Source organism: Hippichthys cyanospilos, chromosome 13 (genome assembly GCF_059441005.1).
Source record: "Hippichthys cyanospilos isolate Australia breed blue-spotted pipefish chromosome 13, RoL_Hcya_1.0, whole genome shotgun sequence".
Taxonomy (NCBI): domain Eukaryota; kingdom Metazoa; phylum Chordata; class Actinopteri; order Syngnathiformes; family Syngnathidae; genus Hippichthys; species Hippichthys cyanospilos.
The window spans coordinates 12,340,890-12,367,542 of record NC_142381.1 but is presented as its reverse complement, the minus strand read 5'-3'; the positions used below and the strand labels follow the sequence as shown (position 1 = coordinate 12,367,542).

General features: G+C 38.2%; 1 protein-coding gene across 2 annotated transcripts in view; it reads left to right on the top strand.

Annotated features, from left to right (window-relative positions):
- The first annotated feature begins 19,813 nt into the window (after positions 1–19,813).
- The window catches only part of glra4a (glycine receptor, alpha 4a), a 45,764-nt gene continuing 38,924 nt past the window's right edge, over positions 19,814–26,653 (top strand). For both annotated transcript variants that reach the window (XM_088430861.1, XM_088430859.1), the window contains exon 1: positions 19,814–20,161. In XM_088430861.1, coding sequence (XP_088286987.1) covers positions 20,094–20,161 — 68 coding nt within the window. In that variant the 5' untranslated portion in view covers positions 19,814–20,093. The remainder of the gene's footprint in view (positions 20,162–26,653) is intronic.

Below are 26,653 nucleotides of genomic sequence, written 5' to 3'. Positions count from 1 at the left end.
TAATATAACAATGACAAAAATCCAACAAGAACTGAACAGAGGGTAAAGTGAGAAATCAAAACTCAAAACAGTAGCTAAACTCACGGGTTAACGATAAGAAGACAGCGCCTGGGAGACAAAGGAAACTTAGGACTGGAAAAGGCAATGACATCCAACAGCAGAAACAATGAAATTAGACAATGACCCAACAACTAACTGGACACACGCTGGTGCTTAAATACACAACACCCAATTACAACAATTACAACATCAAACAGCTGGACAGGAACATGAAATCTGGGAAATCTGATTGGTGGACGCATGAGGGGGCAGGCAAACACAGATAGGTGGACAAAATCATACGAACAAGGTCACAGACAAAGAAGACAGACCCGAGGGGAACATAAAGCATAAACAGAACCCCAAAACAACAGAAACCCAAAAACCCGCAGCAACAATCCCAACCGAAACATGACACATTGTGTTTGTGGAGTAAGAATTTGAATTTGGAATCAATCACTCTCAGGTGGTAGCCATTTTACCACTTGTTGTCACTGGAAATGACATCACAGTTGCTCAGGTCTCAGGTAACGACCAATCATGGCTCGACTCACAAATGTCACGATGACCAAACTCAGACGAGCAGTGGTTGGCCGTAGCTACTGTCATTTTCAGGCGACGGTGAGAGGCAAAATGGCGGGCCTCTGAGATTAAGATTACTTTGTTTTATTTATTTATTATTAAAATTTCATGGCAACAGTAATGAGCATGAATTCACTGTAGTTTTCCTCAACAGTCCGTGGATCGGTCACCAGTCTGTAATAGACAGTACGGACAGACGACCATTCACTCTCACAATATTACTAAGCGGAGGGGCTGAACACACGCATCCTGCACTCAAGCCAGTGGCAAGTACCACTACACCATCAGTGACTCACCGTTCCGCTCCATATTTTTGGAAGCGCTTTTGTCTCGGATCTCCTTAGATCAAGTGGCGATGTCAAATTGCGTGACTCGATTTTCAAATCTGCAGCCCACCTTCATCACATCTTTGTGTATTCTGTGTTGTCTGCAAAGAATGACTAGCCTTGACTTTGCCCAAGTGTAACACACGCGCACACACAACTGCATGCACAATGCCAGTGTGTCACTTGACAAAAGGTGAGGTTTGCAGCGAACTGTTTACTCTTTAATCGTCTTTCAAGGACAAAGACCTTTATCAGGGCTGACCAGCGCCCAGAGCTCCCCCTTCTCCCGCCTTGTATCTGAGTTATGGAACGCTTGCTGATGCTCCTTAAAGGGCAGCGGGACCAGAGAGAGACGCGGCGTATGCTTAACACTAAGCCGACGGCTACCGACACTCCCCATCCATCACTGTCGGCGCCTTCCGGCAAACTTTTTTTTCGGACTGCCATTCCGCTGGTGACAAGTTGAACCTTCGAGCCATTTCATGCAATTATGCTAACTGTCCCCTTGTCATGACCACTTTTTCCGATTCTTAGTTTAGGCTATGGAAATATATGACTTAGATAAAAAATAAATAAATAAAAAAGTTTAGTTGAATAATGGCTTTTGTTAATTGGGAAAAACATCTTTTTGCCCCTGCAACCCTGCATCACTTACACCAGTGGATTGTAATATTGATGAACCAGCCAGGATAGCACTCATCTCGTGTTAAAACACAATTACCATAATGGAATATGACATCAGTGATGCCCAAACGCCGTGCCATGGCATATTATCTGGTCTGCTTCAGTAAACGATCCATTTGCACCTAACTAGTTGATATGACCAGAAGAGTGAGGCTGCCATTGTAAACTAAACGTTTTGGGCAGGCAAACCCATTTGAAAATGTTTTCAAACATATTCAAAAGAAAATAGGTTTGAACGCACTTAAAAAAAATGTTCCAAAGATTTTAAAGCAACAGGGTATGCTCAACAATTGCTGGTCTTGTGAGAATAAATTGTATGTTTTTTAACAGTTACCCTAATTTTAGCCTCTGATGCATTTGCAAGGAAATTTAAATATGTTTGAGAAAATGTGTAAAGGTATTTAGATATATTCAAATGAATTTTTAGGTGCTTGAAGGATTTTGTCAATCAAAAACATTTATGCCTAATTGGCAGAATAACTCTAATTCATATATATTTTAACTCAATAATCACAAAATTTTCCCAAACTAATTGCAATTAACCATACTTCTCAACAACTATTTTCTAGCTTGTAAAAATATATTCATATCTTTTTCTCCCATTTTTAAAGAGCCGTCAAGCATCTTTTAGAAAAAAAAAAACACCTAACTCTTGGTAAATGAAAAGTTTCTATTACATTTTGTAGTGTGCCATAAATTTTTTTTCAAAATTGTCTATTCTGTATGTATATAAACTTCAGAGTAAATTGAGTCAAGATATTTTCAAACGTAAATATGTGCTTTAGCATGACGAGCGAACGCTTGAAACTAAAGGCAAGCAATCATTTGACATTTGAAATCAGTTTCTGCGACCTCGCTATGCCATTAAACCTTGATCAGAGTTCCAACAAAAATGGTCCAATGGAAAATTGAATTTGGCTTCACAAGGACAGCAATGAAGCATCTAATCAAAGCATCATTCAAGGTTACAGCCTGAGCCCTTTGCTTCGAAAGTGTATGTTGAATTTATCTCCATAATGTATGTATGAAGCCGGGCGAGCGGGCTTTGGGAGATTACGATCCCATTTAATTGGAGCCTTGTCTGGTTCGTACGCTCGGTGGCTTTGACTCCTCTGGTCAAATATAATTTTCTCATCAACTCTGCTGGATGTCACCAAGAGCTATTTGGAACCTATGCCATTCCAAATGAGTTGGAATTAAGGGAATTACTCAATTAGTGGATATTTATTCACCGCTGCACACTGCCCAGGGATGCAATTAACTTGTTTAATGCTGCAGCGTGAGTCAGAGGTGCTGGAAACATTTAGTGAGTCTCGAGTTAGTGACAAGATCAAAGCATATTCTGTATGTGACTGAAAGAATTGGTTTGAAATGTAGCAGAAAACTTTATAAAAGTTTGTTGAACCTACCAGGTGTTGGCACGCCTATGGACATTTAATCTCATTAAAATGATTGAATAAAAGCCTATAGATTTAAGAGTTTTATTGTCATATGCATAGTAATACCACTCAATGAATGTTTTATTCTGTTGACTTCCCTGAGCAGAGCTATGTTCCATAATTGAGCAAATAATAAGGTAGGCAATAAAACAAAAAACAAAAATAGTAATAGAGCAATAGAGCAATAAGCTGATAAATGAATAGACTTACATTCTAAGCATATTACGGAGTAGATTGAATAAAAGTTTAAGTAAGAAATTTCTTCATCAAGTCATATATAAAGGGACTTTAGTTAGGACTATAAGCTGCTAAATTTTTCTCATTTATCAAAGCCTGCGGTTTATAGTCCAGGGCGTCTTATCTGCAGGTTTTTTTTTCTACCTGCAAGTTTTTTACTCACTGCCACCAGGGGGCAATCTCGCAGTGAACAAAAAGTAACAGAAGAAGACACTATCAAAGTATTGATTTTGAGCTCAATTTGAACAGCTATTTTGATCGCCACCAGATAACATTTTTTTGTTGTTTTCGTGTGTGCACAGAGGGATTTTGCAGTTTTGGTTTGCTGAGCTTTTTGCAATTTTGTCCCAGGAAATTAACTGAGTGGCTCAGGAAGCTATATTATTTGTACATTTGTGAATTAATTGCAAAAAAAGAAGCCTTTTCATCTTTTTTTCAAGCACTTTGATGCACTGTGTTATTATTTTCAGCTTTAGGCTAAGCTGTAACCCATGTGAACACTGTAAAAAATAATTAACAGTTGTTAAAAGTTGATTTATATTTCTTTTTTTTTTTCTTTTGTTAATGTGAAAAAGGACACAGCTTTAGGTATGTTTAGACAATTTTTAGAGAGTGTGTCGAGTGAGGGGTGGGAGTGAAAGTTTTTCTCCTTCCAAGGGGGGACTTGACAAAATATAATTGAGAAGCATTGGCTTTTATGAAAAATCTAAACAACTTTGATAATGATAATGAATAACGAAAAAAAAAAAAAAAAAAAAAAAAAAAATATATATATATATATATATATATATATATATATATATATATATATATATATATATATATATGTATGTATTTGCGTTCCATAACAGTTCCATATGGTGGTAGTTGATATCATTCAATACTCATGCCTATGTTATTTCCAACATTTAAACATCACTTTGTGGAAAAAGGTCAACCATGCTTGGAGCAAGAGTGCATCCCCCCCCCACTGTGAAACAATGTGCATGCCTTCAGGGGGTGAACAGATGACATTCTCTTGTTTATTTTATGACCGTACAGCGCAGGACCTTTCTAGAGCATCATTCCAGTGGGTTGTTTCTATCAAGACTGCAGCATGATCAAATCACACTTCCTTACACCTGCGCCTTCATCTACGTGGCTCCTGCTTGCAAGTCGCAGCACTCACATTCATGTGAATGTTGCTGTGGGGCCGAGTCAACTTCTAATCATGTTATGGTTTTGATTGAACATTAGAGTGTCTTTCGCTCTTGCTGACCTATTGGGAAAGAAATCATTTCAAAAGCAACAATATGGGTTTATTGCTATATAATATGGTACAGTGCTTGTTTGAGTTGGCTGCTGAGACGGCAATGGTTGCCATAGAGACAAGAATAGAAAATGATGGGTGAAACAGGCGCTGGCACTTAATGTTTGTGTTCTTACTATTCCAATGTGTTCCTTTGCCTCCCTCGTTGCCTTCCTCCTGTAACCGTGAAACCTAAACTAATATACAGTACACATTTGCAGTAGTTGCAATTTAATTGTATATATATTAAAACGACAAGAACCTCCTAGCGTGCACAGCAAGTCCACTGTTAAGAGATTGAATACTACTTCTTCCGTCGGTGTGGCACAAAGGACTACAAGTGGCCCACCAGCACAGCGGCACAAATTTTGTTTTTCACGGGCGGCAGTAAGATGTAGGCAGTGACATCCCGAGTCATTTTGAACCAGAAAAACTTTTGGAGAGAAACTGCATGGTTCCTTTTGACAGCATCTCCACCTCTTCACTTTTGAAAATTGGTTTCCTTTAAAACAGTGTTCAATGATCAAAAGTTCAGGAACTTATTCATATTTTGGGCAAACGCAAACTTATATTTTTGCTTCATGAATGTTTTCATTAACAAGCTCATTCTGGGACCGGTGAAGGTCCGATGGAGGAAAAAGCCATGATATGGCAACACCAACATCTGCACGGTGCACGTGTCATTCTAATGCAATTTGTGCTTGGAGGAGAAAGAACAAGAAAACTCAGCAACACTAAAGCACACAACAGCACAAGAGCTATAAAAAGGGAGGGGTGGGGGGGGGGCAGAAAAGTCAAACTAATTGCTTAACTAACATTGCTATGCATTTCTCATTTGATACAGATTTGTTTAAGTCACTCAATACCAAAGACATGCCTCTATTTCTTTTTTTTTTATTGATTTTACTGAACATAAAATAAACACATTTTAAAAAATGAGAATAACGACGCACACAAAAAAGAAGCAAATGAAAGAAATTGTCAGTAGATATTCAGTTCAATGAGATTTCCAATATATGTTCAAAAAGAAGCAGGAAGAAGTATAAAACATATCTAGTCCTACTCCTTGTATTCCATTTACTCAGATATTAACATATTGTTTCACATCACAAAGACAGAACAGGTCACACTCCCCTTATTAGATGTCAGCATTAATACAATTAAGCTCCTAATGTTATTCACATATACAGATTTCTATATAAATATTTATGCTTATACTGTATGTATATATACCTACATACACACACATACATACAGTATTTCTTATTTTCCACACATAACTTGAACTTAACTAGGACCTTTCTCAGTTTATACATGATCTTTTGCACTTTTCTAAAACTATATTTTTAAAGCTATTTTTGAACACAGCCATAGATGTATATTTCCATATCATCAAGCACTATTGGAAACAATGAATTTTCTAGGTTTATATTTGAACCAGACTATGCATTGGCCATTAGCAAAGCATTACTGAGTTCTTCATCATTGTAATTCAATATACTGTATGTGTGTGTGTGTGTGTGTGTGTGTGTGTGTGTGGGGGGGGGGGGGGGGGGGGGGGGGGCATATTACTGTAATCTGTGTTATCTGAAACCAATTAATTTCGATCATCTACAGCAAAATGAGCACGCCTCTCTTATCGACAGACCTCCAAAGATGTATTTAGTCATCAGCACATTAAAACTAAAGAAATTTGATTAGAATTATTTTATCGAGATTGGGGCCATTAGCTGAGGGAATACAGTAGGCATATATTCCAATTTGAATTTATGATGTCACTAAAAATCAGGGGGGCCAATACCAGTCCTGAAGAGCAATCCTGCTTATATATATATATATATATATGAACTCATTATGATGAAGGATCTGTCAGGATTAAAGAATGTTTATAGTAAATAATTGGACCTATTATGTTAGCCAGTGATGGAATCATGCAAGCACCATTCATTTGCCGTCTAGACGCAAAGGAACGATCTTTTACTCTGTGAATCTCCGTCTCCAGACGTATACAATACCTCCATATATAGCAACTACAGTAGCATTGTTGATCCTGTCTTTTTTTCTTTTCTTTTATAAAAAGTCACTTGCGGAACTTGGGAAAAGTCACCAAAATTTGCAACATCAATTTCCCTGCAAATGCAACAAACGGTGTCATGGTTGTCATGGTAGAAGAAGCTATACACAGAATTTGCTTGAGACAGAGTCGTTCCCCAAAGTAACATGAATGTGACAAGTGGATATTAAGCATACTGTAGTTCTTTGTCCTTTGTGTAATTTGACTGGAGAATGCCAGGGCCCTTTTTATGAAGACACTGGAAACTGCTATAAATTGAGAAAATATAGCACAATGTCTCCTTCAAAAATGACGAATGACACATTTTACCACTAATTAAAAAGCACCTTAATCTTTGCGTATAATCCTACTACATGATTATCAAAACAGGATTCACATTGCTGCCTCCTTGGTAATAAGACAAGACAGCTCAAAGGCTTGTCTAAGTGGCACATTTGGAACAATGTGGTACAGTACATCTCATTTTCGCCACCAAAGGAATGCTGCTTGTCTCCTATCACGATATAGCCATCACAAAATGAAGGGTAAAAATGTGGCGGACCTTTTGTTCAATTAAAGGATTAGCCCAACATCCCCCAGGCGTGTAGAAAAGCCCCATTTATTTCTTTTTATTGGATTTCCATTTGTGCTGTTTCGATTTTATTCAATTTTACACTGCACTTGTACTCATTAGGACGCAAAAGGCAGAGTCGGGGGCATATAAAGCAACGGTGAGCGGGGTTCTCGGTGCTCCGCCTCGGCATTGATCGGCGGTCTGGTGTGCATTATCGTCGCAATGTTGCGAAGCGTACTCAATCAAACAAGACAAGGTCGACATCCAACATAACTCAAATTACGCGTAGACCGCATGCCTATAATGCACTCGGCATTACACAAACAACATTAGGCATTGAAGGGGGCATTAGGTGATGGATATTAGTTGGCAGAACAGTAATTTGCCAGAGTCAAACTCTACCAACTGAACACAATCAGTTTGTGCAACCAGATGCTGAAAAGAAAACCCAAACAGAAGTTTTTTGCTCAGCTTGGTCGGTGCTCCCCCAGCATGTGAGTCCGGCGGGTTTCTTGAGCATGTTGTTTCAGAGAATCCCCCATGAGATCCAGCCGGCTGAGCGAGCCGGAGGGATAGTGTAAGCCGGAATTTTAAGGAGATCCCACAGGGAATAGCATTGAGCCCTGTGTGATTTGTATTAGGAATGTGGGTAAGGTGTGTTGAGCAGTGTTTGGACTCTGCCAAACAGATGTGAACATTAAAAGAACTATAAAGGCAACAGCATAAAATAGTTTCAGATATTTTTATCTTCCTGATTGGAAAGATCAAGGTTTCTATTTGAGAGTGTACACATTTGATAAAATTATAATCGCAAGACAGGTCCCAAAGGATAGCTGCCATTTTTGTGCTTTGTAAAAAAAGAAAATGGACACAGAAGCTTGTTTTAGAGGCAGCAAAAGCACTGAAGCGATACTTCAAAGCAGAACATTGATCATAAAAGGCAGTAGCTTGAGTAAAAAAGAGGCATATTGAAGAGTGTATGAAGCTAAACCAATTCTAAGTCAACTTAGGATCAGGACTTTTGGGTCCAATCATGATCGTCATTCAGCGAGTTAAAAAAATAACCCATCACCAATTCAAATAACTTGTTTATTCACTTTTATGTATTTGTATTTTGTTCATAGAGTATCAAAAAATACCTTTTAAATATGTATCCAATAAACGCATTTTGGCCATGGTTTGACAATATTTACCATGCCCAAAACTGACAGAGACACACCGGAGGTAAAAACATCTATGACCTCTAGAACGCATTCAAGAATTGGCTAGATGTAACTGCAACAACTTACTAGACTCACAAGATTTCTAGATTGCAATAAAATTACAGCACCAAGTACCTGCAAATAAGAACATGATACTGCAATGAATTATAGAAATGAGCACTGGTCATTTAAATACCCAGCGTGCAATTACACCCCAATTAAATCAGGATGCAAAAAAAGTGGTAGTACCAAGGTTGGTAGTACCAACCCTAAAGCCACTTCCAGTCTTCCAGCACATGTATGTGCAATTTGACAAACAAAGTGGCAACATTTTGATGAGTTATTCTAATTAGATTCAGCGGCATATGAAGACACAAGAGAATAACTGCAGTTTGTACTCCTGATAAAACCCCCACTCCTCTAATAACTCAACCTCAGACCAATTAACATCCACATCCCTCCAGCTCTGGAGCTCAACGTAAGAAGAGCCTCATATAATTGTTTATCTTTTACAAGAAGCTAATGCACTGATCTATAATTTGAAGTAAACTACATCTGTTATATTAAACTGTTAAGTAATCACGAAGGGAGGTTGCAAAATACGACACCGGACTCATTTGTTAGCTTAGCAATAAGCTAGGAAACAGAGGCGATACAAAATGATTGAAAGGTTTTCTAAAAGATTGACAAGCTACATTAGCTGGTGTTGGTACTCCGAGAACGTTTCCAAAAAGTGAACATGGCAGCTTGGTAAGGAGCTTTCCACAAAATATGGTTTGGATAAAGAACTCTGATTCGAATGGATTTGGGAATCAGTGAGTAAATGGTAAGCGGAAAAAAATGGTCGCTGATTTGGGGTGTGTCCATGCTTCTGTATATATGTATATTTTACTAATAATATGTTGTGCTTTGATACAGTAAGTTAAATGCTGAAGAAATGTAATCCATGTGTTTTCATGTCATCAACATTGAAAAAAAAGTAATGCCACAAATGTGTTTGCGTTGTTGTTCTAATCTGAATTATGATTTAGACCACCCTTTGATGTTGTGAAGTTGACAATGTGATAGCTTAAAATGCTTCATGTCAAGTGTTTTGTAAGTTGACTAAAATTTAAGTAGCTACACAAACTGTCTGTCAGATTAATTCAAGACTCACTTGCATTTATCTTAGTGTAAACTTAACCTGTAATTCTAACACTGATATATAATTAATGTGGCAAACTACAGACTAAATGTTGCTATGTTTGCCAAACACACACACACACACACACACACACACACACACACACACACACAAGCAGTGTTATTGGATGTGGAAATTAGACTGAACATCCCTATAAATGTAAAAATGCTATAAAAATGTACAAACCTTCTTGCAATAAAAAAAAAATGCACAGGAGAAAGGGAAGGCTAAGACACAGTTGCACACGGTTTCGTCATAGCTTGGCTGGCAGGAGTCAGGTTTTCTGTTTTACGCATCCGACAGTTGAGAAAAGCAGAGGTGTTAGCTCAGTGAGATGTGGATCCCAGATGCATCAATAGCGATTGCGAGCAAAACAAACAAACATGTTAAGATTCAAGCATCTACGCCTCACAGGGGCCAATCAACCCAATGTAAATGGGCTCTGTTTGTTTCAGCCTGACAGACTCTGAGGCCCATTTGAAGTGCCACTTTGACTCGAGGCAACATTTGCTATAAGGATAAGATGAAGAAAACGTTCTATGCTTTTGAGTTATATACCATGAGAAATGAAAATGTGTAGGACATTTACATTTCTCAAAGTAAAGTATCAACAGCAATATTTCAAATTACCGGTACAATAGCAGTGGAAAACACACACACCAGGCAAATCACACCATTAAGATTGCTTTTGCTTTGTGTGTTAGTTTTACTGGAAATTGAAACCCCTAGTGACAAATAAAGTTAAATGTGAATATGCTTTGACTCTTTTTATTCTAAACTGATACGAGAATGGTATAAGGTTTAGTGTTTTAATAGGTTTAAATGGGTTTAAAGTGTTTTGAGTGTAAAAGTCTAGCAGAGGCACCTGTGGATTTGAAACATATTCCTAAAGAAGGCAAACGTTCTCAAACAGTTGTATAAGCACCCCTAGGGGTAGATGAAGGAACTTTGGGGGTACGTTAGATTTTACTAGCTTTTTGTAGGTACTGTATTGGCAAATATAATTCAATGTTTTTCGGAATGAAACTCAAAACATGTCTAATTGCATGTAATGTACAAATGAAAGGTAGAGGTTTCTTTTCAAATCAAGAGCAAGTTAATTGGAACATGAAGAAACTCGTGAACTCCAGCCCATCTTGTTTATTGTAAATGTCATCTAGTCGGAGAGAAAGAGCGAGAAAAGAGAGAAAGAGTAAGAAAAATTGTCTTCTGGGTAATAACAAACAGACAGCAAATTTGGAGGATTCGCCAAATTAAAAATAACTCTGCCTTTGTTTCAAGCTGTTTATGAATCATATGTCAGGGTCGAAGCATACATGATTAATCTGAAGCACAATTAATTCTAAAGGGCACTCAGAGACAAATAAAAAAAAGAGCCAACAGTAGACTCCATCCTTGGGGAAAAAAATACAATCAGGAAGATTTCTTAACTCTTTGCTGCTTCTGGTATCCAATTAAACTGTAATGTATTATATCCCATGCATTTCCACCACACATAAAAAGAAAGCCAGGGGGTACGTTATTGTTGTTTGTAGCGGTGAGCGTTTCAGGCTTGGAAAACAGGACAAGTGCTGAAAACAACTTCAGACATAGAATCACACAAACTACAATGTAGTTTCTCATTTGTGTTTGTGAGGAGATTAAAAGGCTTCCACAGCCAATTAGGCGTTGCGGGAAGGCAATGCCGAGGCGCCGTGCCGCAGCTTGTTGCCATAAAGATGTGCATTCAAGTCAACGAGGCTGCGGTTGCTTTTCCCATCGCAACTCCATGCTCATTTAAAAAAAGTATCCCAATTAAAAAAAATTGAGTTTTCCAGAGCAGGATGCTTACATGTGATCAAAGTAATGATGGCTTTAGAAATGATGAAGCAGCATTTGGTTTGGTCTGTATCAGAAGATACAAACATGCTAATGCGCATACTTTTGGTAATCTTTGTTATTTTCCCATTGCTTCGTGCAAGACACCACTTGTCAATGTCACATGACCGAAATCAAAAAACTTGTGAGCCGTGATTGGTTGTTACCTGAGCACCTGCAAAAAAAAAAGCTGACCACTGAAGTGTGGCTTCATTCATATTGCGCAAACTCAATATTATTGTTATTAATGTACCTCTCAACCACCCGTTTGCAAGCATTTAAAAGGGACGGCAGCATGGCATATTGAAAGTCGTCACGTTTTGACAATCTTATCACACATCAAAACATTAAAAGCCTAAGTTGGGTCAAAATTTCCCCCAGAGTTGAACACGTTCAGCGTGCCCACTGTGTGTGACGTCATAGTGTCCTCATTGCACACGCGAGACAGTTTTGGGCTGTTTAGCATTCAAGCAAAGGTCGCATATTGGTAACATGTATTTGGAAATGTGAACGACCTCACAAAAAAAATCAATTCCACATAAAAAAATTGGACTTGAGCATTAAGCCTTGCAGTGCGAACCGGAACAGGGAGCAGATACTTGAAGAAACAAATCATGAGCCGCTCCAGACGGCCTTCAGACTATATCTCCCATGTGACCTTTCCCTCAGTGGCCCGTTTAACTTGTGTCACATATATTCATGTTTGTCAATAAAGTTTGACCTTTGCGCGACCGTTAGCATGTCCACGTATCTGTGCCAGCGTTTTAAATATCTCACACGTGAGGTTAAGTGTAAGTGTGTAGCACAGTTGCTTGGAGGGATCAGGGCATGTCCTGCTTCCTCAGACAGGGGTTACCCATACCTTCAAAAGGACAAGTGAACAGAGAGGGAAAGTAAATACTCAGATGTATTTTTAGTCTTTCTTGATGGAGCCAGTTGTGTTGTAGTGTTAAGGCCAGGGCAGTAAAACAAGGCACACTGCGTTAAAGTGTCTTGTCCTTGAATTATCCTGAATTTTATAGTCATATTTTCATATGAAACCCATTTATGCATTGTTCTCTCCTTAGGTGCTGTTGAAGAGTCATCGTTTAAGAGCACTACGTAATTGCACATTTTTAGCTTGGAATCAAGAGTATTTTGGTTTGGTTTCAAATGTCGCCAATTATTGGGGTAAAATCAAACAAATCAGTTATACAAATAATGATATTTGGGGTTTAGGCAAGAAGTCATTGATTTTTTTTATTTTTGATTAAATGTAATATGAAAAGTGACATTATATTAGGTTTGCAACAAATGATTATTTTGAGAAATTGTTGATTAGCCGACCAATCTGATTTGTATGGCATTATTTTAAAATGACAATACAATGGACCCCACATTTTACACATTTTTTACGAAGTGGAATACAAACTTTTTTCGTCTCCTTTTTACGGCATTTTTCTCGCCTTATGGCATCAACAACAATTTCTCTCGTGTGGCCAAAAAATTCCAAAAATCAAACTTGGCGGTCAGTGTGTGTACGTATGACTGTGGGAGTCATTCGCCTCACACCACGCTCATATGTCACGATATGCATCACTGCACTAAATTCTGATTTGCTATTGGTCGGCGGCACTAAGATACCGATATGCTATTGGCCGAAATCCCTCCCACAATGTCTGAGAGAGATGCTGCCTCTCTCTCTAATTGTTTATCGCTGGCTGTTCAGAAGATTCTTCGAAGTGAGCGAAAGTACTCAACTCACCCATTGTGACTTTTGAAAGGGGCATTTCAACACGTTAAATGCCTGAAAATGATCAGGAACGCTTGAAATGAGTTATAGTAGTACTCGCTATACTATTTGTTACTCATATTTAATATGTGTATAAAATGTTGATGTTTTTTCCTGGGGTTTTGCCCGCATTAGCTATTGCCAGAGGTTTCTATTGATTTCGCCTTACGATCCCAACGCCGGAACGGATTATGATTCAGTTTCTGATTTGCTCCGTAACGTGTCAGAAAATTGCCAAAAATAGTGATAATTGTTTTTCAAAGTGAAAGGAAATGTTTGTTGGAATAGATTAATCACAGAGTTACTGTTGAGAAGCTGTTTGGAAGTGTTTGGAAAATGTTCAATAAAACGGGCTTATCAAATGGTTACTCTTTTATCAAATGTAGGCTTATCAAAATGAACAACAATATGGATATTTTTGGGCCGATTTAGTTCCAAATTAAAGGAGATAAAATACTGAATACCTATCTATATATTACCTACCTACCTAAATATTTTTACTTTTATTTAATGACGTTATAAGTATGTAATCCTTGTCAAGTGTTTGTATTGCCAGTAGCCGAATGTGTGTCATACTTACCACAGTTTTGTTTTGTTTGTTTTTACGCAATGCATGTACTTGCATGTAAAACATCCATCCGCCTTCAATAGTCGCTTATCCTCACTAGGGTCGCTGGATATCCAATTCAATTATGTCAGTTGTTTACACAAGTTGCAATATGAAAGGATAGACATCAATGGAATTTAAATGAGAAAAAAGACATACACTTACTCCCAAAAATTGCATCTTAATTGGCATATGAGAGGATTGACAGGTTTATAATAGTCAATGAGAACAATCAGAGTAAAGTTATGAAACAAAAAAGCCAAAAGGCGAGCGATGCAAGACAGCTGTAATGACGACAGCATGCACTTATTCTCATTGTTCTGGCTCTTTGCGAGCCTGGCAGCAGTGACGTACGTGTCCCGGGATCTCAAGAGAATCTTGCGCTACGTGAATAACATGCCGAGCCAATATTGTGCTTTTGTGACGTTGTAATCTCTCAATGATTTGGCTGACTGATTCATCACTTGTGCTTTACAGCAATGCAAGTCTCCCCCTGTCAGATCATTTTCTTGTGGATGGGCGGCGCTCCTGGCAGCCTGGCCGGCCGTACAAATTGAATGGATGTGTAACGCATGAGGACGGATAGTTGGCTCTGTTTGAACCCCCCCCCCCCCCCCTCCCCCCTTCATTTTATTCAGGTGGCTGGATTTATATTCGTATATCAATGCCACTCTCACTGACCCTCAATCTTGTAATAACTGGTTACAAATAACTGGTTAAAATTAACCCTAAAAAAGGTTATTAATTACTGTAGACCATCCCTAACAACTGTTGTGTCAGCATATTAAATTATTGCCAGTTTAGGTCAGTAAATTGGTAAACTAAAGCAATTTAAAAGATTTAAATGAAATTGTGGTGAGTGCCATTTGGGTCAATTTGACCCAGCGTTTTCTTTTGTGCAAAAAAAAGGAATTAAACCGATTAGTTCCCAATTAGTTCTAATTTAAAAGCGCATCAGTGGTCAACCTGTTTTTCCGTTACATATTCAAAATGACTACACAACAAGGAGGTACCGGACCAGATTGTTTTTTAGCCTAGAGCCCCCACAAATACATTACCAACGTGAGACATGATGACAAATGTATCGCGGGTTTGGGTATTAAGGTGGGAGAGTAGGAGAGTTACTAGAATCTTATCAAAAGAACCCACACAGCAACACCACTCCTCGTCTCAGTATAAGTTACTTTTAAAAATTTCAAGGATAGTCTGTCGAGGTGATAAACAGCACAGACCGCTGCACAAAGCTTTTTGTATCACAGCAGAGACTGCGAGTGAGGATAAGGACGAAGATGCTGGAGGCACGGGTCAAACCCTCAGGGTGGCAATAGGGACTGTGGTTTTTTTTTTTTTTTTTTTTAGGGGGGGGGGGCTCTAAAGCCTCAAAGAGACAACTAAGCTGTCCAAAGAAGAACACAAACAAACTTTGAGAACATTTGCTCGACAGAATGACAAATACTAAAGTGAAGCCTCCACAGTTGAGAGCCTTTGTAAACATTGTAGGAAAAGTACCACTCAAGTTTTGAAAAAAAATTGGTTTGTGTACAATGGATACAAAAAGTCCTTAGAATGATCCACTTTTTCTATACATTTTTTTGTCTTTTTTCTTTTCTCAACACCCCACACAAATCAATTTGAAGCCCTTATATCAACATTTACTAAACAAAAAAAAAATCCAAAATTGGCACCCTCTTTCCCTCCTTGTTTTAGTTTTAACCCCCCTATCGCACCCTTGGTTATATTAAGGCAGGGCAAGAGGACGCTTACGATGGTTGTGCCATAGCTGGAATGTGACCTTTATACAGGGGAAGATTTCCAGACAGGGTCGCCATATGACACCCGCTCATCACCTGTATATGAAGAAGCCTGTTTGCATGCTGGAATACAGTATCAAAATACGTACTGTATCAATGCATGGGCATGTTAGGGTCATTGAAGACTAAACTGTTCATAGATGTAGGCAGTTGTTTATCTGTGTGCCCTGCGATCGATAGGTGACCAGACCAAAGCATAAGTCTCAAATAAATTGATCTGGAATAGACCCCAGGTGACTCACAAACCAAATGAAAGCAAAAAGTATTGGAAATAAATGCAAAGGACTGTTCAACTAACAGCACGAAATGCATGATATTATTTGGATGTAGTGGGGGGATCTGCTGTCACCATGGCAACATTAGCATTTTCTAGTCCTGACCTTCCCAGAACATGACCACATTGCATGAATGTCAATTACAGAAAAGGCTGTTAGATATGAAAATGCTTCCATGTGGCTGAAGAAAACATGAATGGGTTCGAAGCATTTCACATGGCTAAAAATGTTAAATGCAATCCTCCATATTGAATGAATGGAACTTGGTTTGGTTATTATTAAAGATTAGAGCAACCTGGAGGTCAACAAGAGCTAGGGAACAGGGTATGTGTGTGTGTGTGTGTGTGTGTGTGTGTGTGTGTGTGTATATGATAGATAGATAGATAGATAGATAGATAGATAGATAGATAGATAGATAGATAGATAGATAGATAGATAGATAGATAGATAGATAGATAGATAGATAGATAGATAGATAGATAGATAGATAGATAGATGGGCGGACCGATGGATGGATGGCACGAATATTTTGTTCATTAGTACTGGTGAGGGACCTATGACATAGTACTTAATTTCAATCACAGGATCGCACTAATGTGTCTCTTTTCCCGGGAAAGTAAGGCAGTAACTTCCTTTCGTGTATAGTGGGGGTAGGAACCTTTGAAGCGGAACCTTTAGGCATCAGGTTATGTTGCCCAGGCTTCTTTTAAAAAGAGGGAACGCACACCCTCCCTTCAGAGAAGAATTGGGATTGACAATTGCATGGGTGTGTCTTCATTGTCCTCTCCACCACCTGTATTTTTCAGGTTAGTGTATTTTGATGCTTAGTCCAAATCGAAAGTGCTGTGTTGCAATAAACCCGATGCACTTAAATGAAAGTGCAGTAAATTATGAGTTTGTAGTCTGAAGTGGTTTGAGTTTAAGTTTGCTAGAGGCATTGAGGGTAGGGCAAGATAAAACAGCACCTGAGGGTCATTAATAGATACGTTGATTGACTACTTATTTTGACGGCATGATGAAAAAGCAACAACTGTTAGCTTATTTGTGTAAACACATTAATCTAAAGTCCATAGGATGAGATTAATAAATTTTGAATGTTTATTTAATTATTATTTGAAAACAGGAATTGTGACCATGAAAACCTATGTCTGTGATGATGTGAACATTTGATTGACTAATCGGTCAATTACATTGTTGAATGATCAATGTATCATGTTTTTAAAATGTTTTAAATTAATGAATTATTAATCTATAAACATGTGGGTATCAAACTCAAGGCCTAGGGTCCGAATTTAGCCCGTCACATCATTCTATGTGGAAATTAATTATAACCTCAAGTTTCTAACTAAAATATCAGCTGTGCAAGTTTTCTTCAACTTCAAAAGGTTTTATTAGGTAACAACAAACATTTTTGAACAGTTTTTACTCTCCTCAGATTTCAAAAATAGGTAATTGTGTGACGATCACACTTCAAATTTATTTGACTTGACAGCCATAATGGCCCTACGTCAGAAACTAGAAGTACAATTTGGCCCATGGTTCAAATGTGTTTGACACCCCTGATCTATTACATTTTATTTATAAAATAGATTGTAATTTTAATCCAATTTTAATATACCGGTAATCATTTTTATAGATGACTAAAAAAATCAGTTTATTGTTGAGGAATTCTGTGGATTTGGACAATTTGGATCTGGACAAATAATCCATTATCACAAATAAATGATTGCATTTTAAGAAAATACATTCTCATTTCAACCAACCTTTCTTGATGGATTAACTGTGTTCTTGAAACCCCTTGCATATTCATGCGGTCTTTGTAGTAATCAATTATTATTTTTGACATACGCAGTACTTAGCGAGAGTGAGACAACAGGATTTGTGCAAAATGCCTTTCCTCCTTTCCTGTTTTTTCTATGTACGTGTATAAACTATCATAGAGCGGGCACCATATGTCAAGCCAATGTCAGACCTCATAACAGCATTACAGCTACAAGACACTACGAGTCATCAGTGTCGACGAGCAGCTGCAGCCGTCGACCTGCCAGGAGCACAACACCTCATCTCCTTTTTAATTCCCTCGCTCTGTTTTGCTTCCTCGTGTCCTCCTTCCTTCCCATCCTCACTCGCTCAACTGAGCTGGCTTTTCACATTTCGGCACCTGCTAAATAATAGAATAAAAATCAAATTCTTATTGTTCTTGGAATAAATATCTAAAAACTGCTTCATGATGCTACATTGGCAGGATGGATGCCACGTTGGCGCTTCTGTTAATGATTAGACACCTGGGCTGGATTGTGACATATCATAACTTTCAATGAGGGCCCAGGAACTTTTGGGAGGATGTCACTACCTGAATTTAAGGAGAATCATCTAATTCAATTTTAACAAGCTGGGCTCTGGGAAGAAGAAGACTGACAAATGTTGCTGGCTAAAGGATAATTCGCTGCGTCTTGCCAAGATGAATAGAAAAAGGTGACAGTATCTCCTTTCCTAAGCTTAGGTGGAGTCATCGGAGGAAAGACGGATGAGTGACACGGAAGCAATTTGATGGCCCTAGTGTGTGAGTGATATCCTGTATAGTGCTCATCTACAACATACACACAATTGGATTTCATGGATTTTGAAAGTGTGCATTGACTGATCTATATCCTGACCTGTCTTGTCTGACATGTCTGAAAGCCTCCATTTGTTTACGAGAAAAGGGCTTGTGTGCCAAATATAAAGCAGAACATTTTAACTCGAGTCACAACATTGTTCATTTCTCGCAAGTAGCTGGTTAAATATTGTTTCAGTTTACTTATTTATGGCTCCCACTTATAGCTCACCAAGAGTTGACTGATTAGGTAAGTACAAAGGCCCATTCTCAGATGGAGAAAGGAATAAAATAACATTGGTTTAATATTAACCTGTAGGCTATGTTTAATTTTAGAATTCCTGAAATACCTTAAGGAAGCACACGTTCCTGACATCTTTTGGGTCTTTGTATTTCTATACAGTAGAAAATGAGTGTTCTCAACCCCCCAGATTTGTTTTTGATTCATGGCAGGTCTCATTTTGTATCATTCGATAAACTATTTTTAATTTATGTCAAAGAAAGATGCCTTATTTTGAATGAACCTTAAGAAAATGCTCCAAAATTCACAGGTGGGTGCAAACACTTCATCTGTCACATACAGTACAAGTGAAGTACTATCTATCTATCTATCTATCTATCTATCTATCTATCTATCTATCTATCTATCTATCTATCTATCTATCTATCTATCTATCTATCTATCTATCTATCTATCTATCTATCTATCTATCTATCTATCTATCTCTACCTATCTACCTACCTACCTCTCTCTCTCTCTCTCCTAACCAATAAGTTTATGTTCTATGGCAACTCCATTTGAACAACTAAATTATGCATTTTTATACAGGTATATGGCTAAAAGATCACCAAAATAATCAAAATGTTCGTAAACAAAAAGCATCAAACCTTAGTTGCGATCAGATTTTACCTTTGTTATACTTTTAAAAAAAAATTAGGATTGCAAGAACACTATCACTTGTATTTTTTATTTTTTTTTTTGCTCAAACGAGAAATCGAAGTTGGCGAGGTAATTTCAGAAATTTTGTATTCGCACCAAGATACAAATAAATGTATGATCTAGAAGTACATTTGCACATGTATCAGTGCTGCCCATAACGTGGCCACACCTCGTAATTAACAATTTCCCCCCAAGAACGCCCTAAAACCGGTCCCCCTTTCACTCCATACCCTGTGTTTTGATGTTCAAGATGGCTCATCAGACCATAGGGTATTGACTTAAATAAATAAATAAACTCTCGGTAGTCACCAGCACCAAGCACCAGCGCACATTTGGACCACCGAGCCGGCGAGTGACTTGACAACCGCCTGCTTGCCCGCCGAGTCGGCTTGAATGCGTTCAGTCCCCCCGGAGTGCGTGTGGGAGGAGGAAGAAGTTTCTCCCACCCCCCAAAAGGAACGCTCATTCTCAGACGCGTTGATACAAGGAAGCAAAAAAAAAAAAAAAAGAAAGAAAAAGACCATGCCTGGCGACCCTCGCTCGCAGTGCGCACACTGGATTTGCTGATTGGCGATATTATTTTACTTTGATTCTTCAGCGTGGTGGTAGGAAGATTTTCGATTCGGAGGATGCTCCCACAGGTCATCCGGATCCTTTATATCTTGTCGTTCTGTTTTTTCCAAGGAGGCTTTATCAGGTGAGGAGCGATCATGTCATATTGTCATTGTTTGTTTGTGCGTCTCATCAAGTTTTTCTTTTTAAATGTCCTAGCATTTTCCGAAATTAGTTTTTTTTTTTTAACTTGCGTCCCTATTCTCCGCGTTCTTGTGCAATGCCTGCAATTGAGAATAATCACTTAACTCTAAACTTTAACGGAGAATAATAAATCATTCATTATTTATGTCCGCTGCGACCTAATGAGGACAAGTGTCATAGAAAATGGATGAACTGAATTGCAAATGAAGCTACCTGTGGAATTCTGGCTGTCTCTTACATTCCATTATAACAATTCACAATGGCTACAGGTGAATGGAGTGTATGCATACCCTTTCCTAATTTTTGAACACAATTCCACATGCCTGGTTGATTTATGAGAAGATTAACAAAAGGTAGCACAGTGTGTTGCATGAGTTGAATAACATTGTTTAATGTTGACTGAAATCGCTGTCATTAGTATAGCAGTAGAGTAGGGATACGCAGCTTGAGCCAAGCATTGATATAATCAATACTTAAGTATCATATCAGTACCTGGGGATTAGTATCGATCCTGAGCACTTATTTATTTAGTTGCTATTGAATCTGTAGCCTTTTTGTGCATGTGCATGGGAGACACTTGCTGCCTGCCACACTATAGCTTCAATCATTTGTATTTTCCTCATGGAGCGCAGTTTATCGATTTTTTTTAAAAAAACATTTTTAATTTTAGTTTCAGGTTTACCTGAATTATTGTTCTGCATTTGATTCTATTCTCTATGTCTGCCTCTCCATATTCAGTTATTTATTTTTAATAATGCTAATTGTAGAAGTTTAGTGACAACTATGACATAGTTCTTAACTATGACATAGTTAAGAACTTACCAAGAAAGTTTTCTTTACAAAAAAAAAACAAAACAAAATAAAAGATTATTTGACAGGGCAAATTTACAGTCTCAATCTTTAAACGTTTCAATCTTTGCACACCTTCACTCAGTGGACAATGATGGCACTTATTAAACAACCCTTATGTACCAAATCATCAATTGTTAAGAATGTCATTGTGTATACTGAAGCAATTGAGTCAAAACAGAGCGCACTAATTGACAGCAGCCAGCGGAGGCACTCTTGAGCCATTCTTGACAAGTCAGCAACCAATGAGAAAGAATATAATTGCAATAATCAGCTAAATAAATTCAATAGGGCAGGATTTTTAGAGCTGAAAAAATGTTAGTATTTCAAACATCCTTGTAAAGATTAATAACTGGAAAATGAAAATCTGTTTATTGTCAAGGAAGGACATTGAATGCAATACCATTCCTGGCTATGTGGCCAAACAGCATTCAGGATACATCGATGTATATGTTTACAAAAGTGATGCAGATTTGACCTTGAACAATTACTTTTAGTTACGATTAAATTTTTGCTGCTGGAAGATACAGATTAATGTCACAAGTGAAATACAGTGACTTAGTGATGAAGCGCTGCCTCTATGGATGAAAAAACAATACTGCTTCAACTGAAATTTTTCACGGTTTTTCACTTAGCATTTGATAGATTTTTATGAGACATGACCACCCCCTCGAACCAGGCTGATGCAATGTTCATGCACATACGATACAACCCCCTGCCTCCCATGTCTTCTCCACCCCAGTCTCCAAACTTGTATTTGCATTGAAGCACTCTCCCTATTTCATGCCCTGCCAAGCTCTTCAGGTGAGAGCGGAAAAGGAATTAAGAATCACATAATCCCGCCGAAGAACAGCGGGGAGGGGGCCCAGAGGGTCGAGGAGGAGAAGAGGGGAGAAAGAGGAGTTGGGCCCACTTATCCCCCGAGTGCTGTCAAGTGACAGCATCTCCTCAGAGAAATTAGATGCAGCTCAACCCGTGTAGGGGCGAGGGACGGAAGACAGGCAGAATCTGATACAGCGGGATGGAGCAGAATGGCATTGCGAAGAAAAATGCCAGCAAAGGAATGAAGAGGGTGCTTTGGCTGGAGGCACTGGGAGAAAAAGGTTCCGATAGAAAAGAGAAGACGGCTGGGGTATGGGGGTTGAAGATGGGAAATGTCATAGATTAGGAAAAAAAAAAAAGATTGTCATGGAGCCTGATTGATAAGCGGGGATGGTCACTGACAAGAGGAAATGAGAATGCGGAATGAGGAGTGAGATATGAAGTTGGTATCACTAACCAAGGAAGTGTGTGTGTGTATGGGGGTGTTATAGTTTCGAGCATAACAATAGGGTTAAGCGCAACTAACATATACTTGCGGCAAAACAGGAGCACTTCCTGCTGGTTCAGGTCAATGGTAGCAGAGGACTGGGAAACGGAACCTGTAAAAATAATATTTTTGGTGTGTGTGTCATCGTGGGTATCCCTTGATGACACACGCACCAAAAATATTATTTTTTCAGGGGTTTTCCCCATTTTACATATTATACTGTAAATCATATCATTTATATATTGATAAAGATTGTTATTAGATGTGAGTGATAAAGAACATAACCATCATATCATCTGCCCACGGTTATTGTATTTATTGTTGCGAATAAAGGACGCCCGCTAACCTAGGCTATACAACCCAACTTTTTTCACCCATTTCAGAGTAATATATACAGTATATATATATATATATATATATATATATATATATATATATATATATATATAGATAGATAGATAGATATTTGGGGGATCTTTCTCTAACACCCAAGAACATGTCCCTCTGAGTGTCCTAGTAATGGAGGCGTAGCCAGCACTGGCCACCAGTTTACAGCCAAGTGACAGAAATGGAATGTTCTCATGGAGGCTCTTTTAGAAAGCAGAGTTGTAAACATGCTCTCCTATAAACATACTCCACCCTCTGGTCATGTGATGTGTATCAGACCCATGACAAAGTGACAGCGGTGAAGTGAGATGCATTGACGTAAAGGTCAAAGGAGACCAGCAAGGTTATTATGTGCCTGCAGTTGACGATATGGAGAAATATCTGGAAATAAGTCCTATTATCTTGCCATTTTTGCTTCTTATTGATTTATTGGACGTGTGTTGCTTTCCACCACAGCGAATAGGTTAATAAAACGTCCAAGCACACTGCAAAGTCGATTTAATTGTTTCATTGCTTGGTTTAAAATGAGTTGAATTGAATTGTTCCATCGTCATGTCAGTGGGCTCACAGGAAATAATCAAGCCTGGAGACATTTCATCATTTGAGTTTGCATGACTGCCCTCACTTTATTGTTTTATGTCACTTTTGTCGGATCCCCGCAGATGCCCGCTCCAATTAAGATGACATATGCCACACTGTGGTACGCCTAACTTCTGTTCTTACAGGGAAAAAAAAACCTGAACTGTAACATTAATGGATACATTCGGTGGAGAGGGATGGATCACTCGCACAAGTTGATTTCTTCTAAAAACTTGCATGTTCTGTTAATTGAAGACTTAAAACACGCATTCGCACAAAATGCTTGATTCTATCGATCTGTAAATTTTGACTAAATTGGGCTGCGTTAACTCAAGGATGGGTCAAATGTTTTTGCGCAGTAAATCTGGTTGAAAGTTAGAATGGGGAGAGTTGAAAAGTTGAAGGTGGTCTCCAATTTGCACGTCTTTGTTGTGTACTGAAATTCAACACATGCATAATATGCTGGATTGTTCCATTCAAATCCATCTGTAAAACGTGACCAAATTAGGCTCCGTTAACTCCAGGATGGGTCAGATGTTTTGGCCCAGTTAAATTAATGAGGGCTGAAAAGTTGGTCATCAATTTGCACATTTTTGTTCTGGACTTAAGTTCAACTAAATTTAATGTAACATTCTCAGAAAATGTTTGTGCAATTAGTTGGCTTTATACCTTTGCGGATTCCCAACCTCAGGAAGGAAATCTGGTGAAAAAAAATAATGCTATGCATAACATTCAACAAACACAATAGGCAGTTGACATAAAGCCCTATCTGCTCACGAAAACAAACACACACACGTTTTTGTCTTGCTTGCTTAGTGGTGCCATCCAACTGATATATTGTGTTTCCTAGCTTCTAACCATCATCATCCAATTCTAACCTGAACCCTAAAACTTCACCCTAAAAAAGAAGTCTGGATGAGTGGGTCCCACGAAAATGGCCCCACAATAACAAGAGGTCCCTTACAAAAACAATAAAACCCCAGAATATGAGCACCACCATATAGCAAAAACAAACACACACATACACAAAATTCCCACTTTTTCCTCTTCCAGCTATCTTTGCAAGAAGCTATGATTAATGGGAAGTTCGAAAGGAGCACAGATGGGATGTTTAGCCGAGCTTATGACTTCAAATAAAAATGCAATTAAATAAAAGCCAAGCTGGTAATAACTGAAGAAACGGTTGAGTCACAACAATGCCAACACAAGCACAATGTAAAGGAGCGCGAGGCAGACAATTAATCAAGAGGTGATTATGTTTAATTATCATTCTATACTGTACATCAAAAGAAAAGTTGATGAATTTACCAACTTTAAGAAAATGTAAAGTGTTTGGGGGATATTAACATTGTTTTAATTGTATAGGACCAGTCAAAAGTTTGACACGACATCTAATTCAGTGTTTTTTCATTGTTTAAAAACATGTAGATTCATACTTATGCCATTGACATTACAAAGAAATATTGATGAAAGTAGAATAACTATCAAAATAGAATATAATTTAGATTCTTGACTGTAAAAACAGAATAAAACCTGACCCAAAATTTGGATCAATTTGACCCAACTTTCTGTTTTTTTTATTTTGTTGTTTTTTGTTTTTTTTGCACAAAACACCCAAAAAAGAGAGATTTTGACCAGGCGAACCAAAAAGATTGAGTTGTTTTTTAAAAAAATAAAATAAAATAAAATAAAATAACAACCTAGACCGGGCTGCAAACATTGTTTTAGTGTTCAAATTTTCCCAGATTTATAATGTGAATAATGTTTTTTGAAGTTTACAGCTGTGCATTTTCAAGAGATAATACCTTGATTTGTTGTTTTTTTTTTTTTTTTGGCTTCCTAATATGTTTAAATTTGAACTTTTGACGCCCCCCACTCGCTCACAAACGCACTAAACCATGAGCTCCTGACATGCCTCCACCACCGGCTGGAATGAAAAGCCAAGCCCATGAATAATAAATGTGTGGTGAAGTGTATCGCGTGTGCGTCAGCTTAAGAGTAAACATTTCACCTGCAGTAGCTGGCTCATGCTCAAAGTGTAAGCGAGTGAAAATACTACACAGCGATGCCTAGAAACTAGACTTATCCCTTTTGGATGAAATATTAATTAAGTCGCTTAAAAAAGCTACTACAAAAATGATACATTTTCCAATTGTCCCTTTTTCAATGGCTGAAACAATCAGCTTCTTGTTGGCGGCTTTTTTTCTGTTTTATGACACTTCATTGAATGTGTTCATTGGTGCCCAAGGTGACATTGTGTTGACATGTTGAGTGCGATAAAACATCCAAGAGCGCCAATGCAACGCGCACCCCAGCGCATATGACACAATATGGTAATGCGATGCAATTTGCGCACCTCTCTCAGGTGGAAATGTCCACTTATTGACGAGAGGCGCTCTATGGCTCCGAGGGTTTAGCGCCGTCGATCTTTTTGTGCCGGCTGCAATTAGGACAATGAAGAGGGGACGCATGATGGAGCCCTCCATCATGTCATTATGTCTGACCAAGCAGTTCGGGCCAATTAAATTTCACTTACAATGAGAGGAACATCTGGCCCCTGTAAAACTCTTAATGCATGGTGGAAAAAGTGGAAAGCTGAGTGGAGGGCTTTTCAGTTTTTCCGCTGTACAGTACATTATTTTCCAAGACCATGACTGAGCAAGTCACTTAAAGGCAATTGAAATGCGCCACTTTATGCTCACCAAATCATGCTAACTTTAATGTAACTCATACATTCATGTTTGCTTTTCTTCATTTGGCTTGTGGTTCAGCTGCAAGTTGACTTTGGTCGAGTCACACACTGATTTTAAAGGGAATAAGTGGAGCTGCTTTTATTGGCCAGGGAAAATTTAGAAGTGTTCACACCCACAACGGTGCCCGCTCTGTCTGTGTATAGAAAATTCTACGTTTTCACAGTTATTTGCCCGAAAATATGGCTCTAGGAGTGTAAAGTTTGAGTATAATATTGAGTAGCAACGAATACTGTACGGTATTCCCTGGATTAATAAAATATGAAAACTCAATTGTTTATTATCTTTCCTCCACAAGATTAGCTTCTTCTATTCTACTCATCTAATCAGGCATAGATTAGTTGGTTTAACCAAAGCTAATTTTGAACCAAACCAAAGTAAATGAGATTTTATTTTTTTATTTTTTAAATAAAAAGAAATATCAAGCGGTAACACTAATTTAGAACATTGTATCGTTTTGGGAGGACAATGTGATTTTGCAAAATTGAAAATTGTACAATGGAACATGCTACTGGATGCTGCTACATGATGAAAAGCTTGAGGTCAATAGTAAATTCAG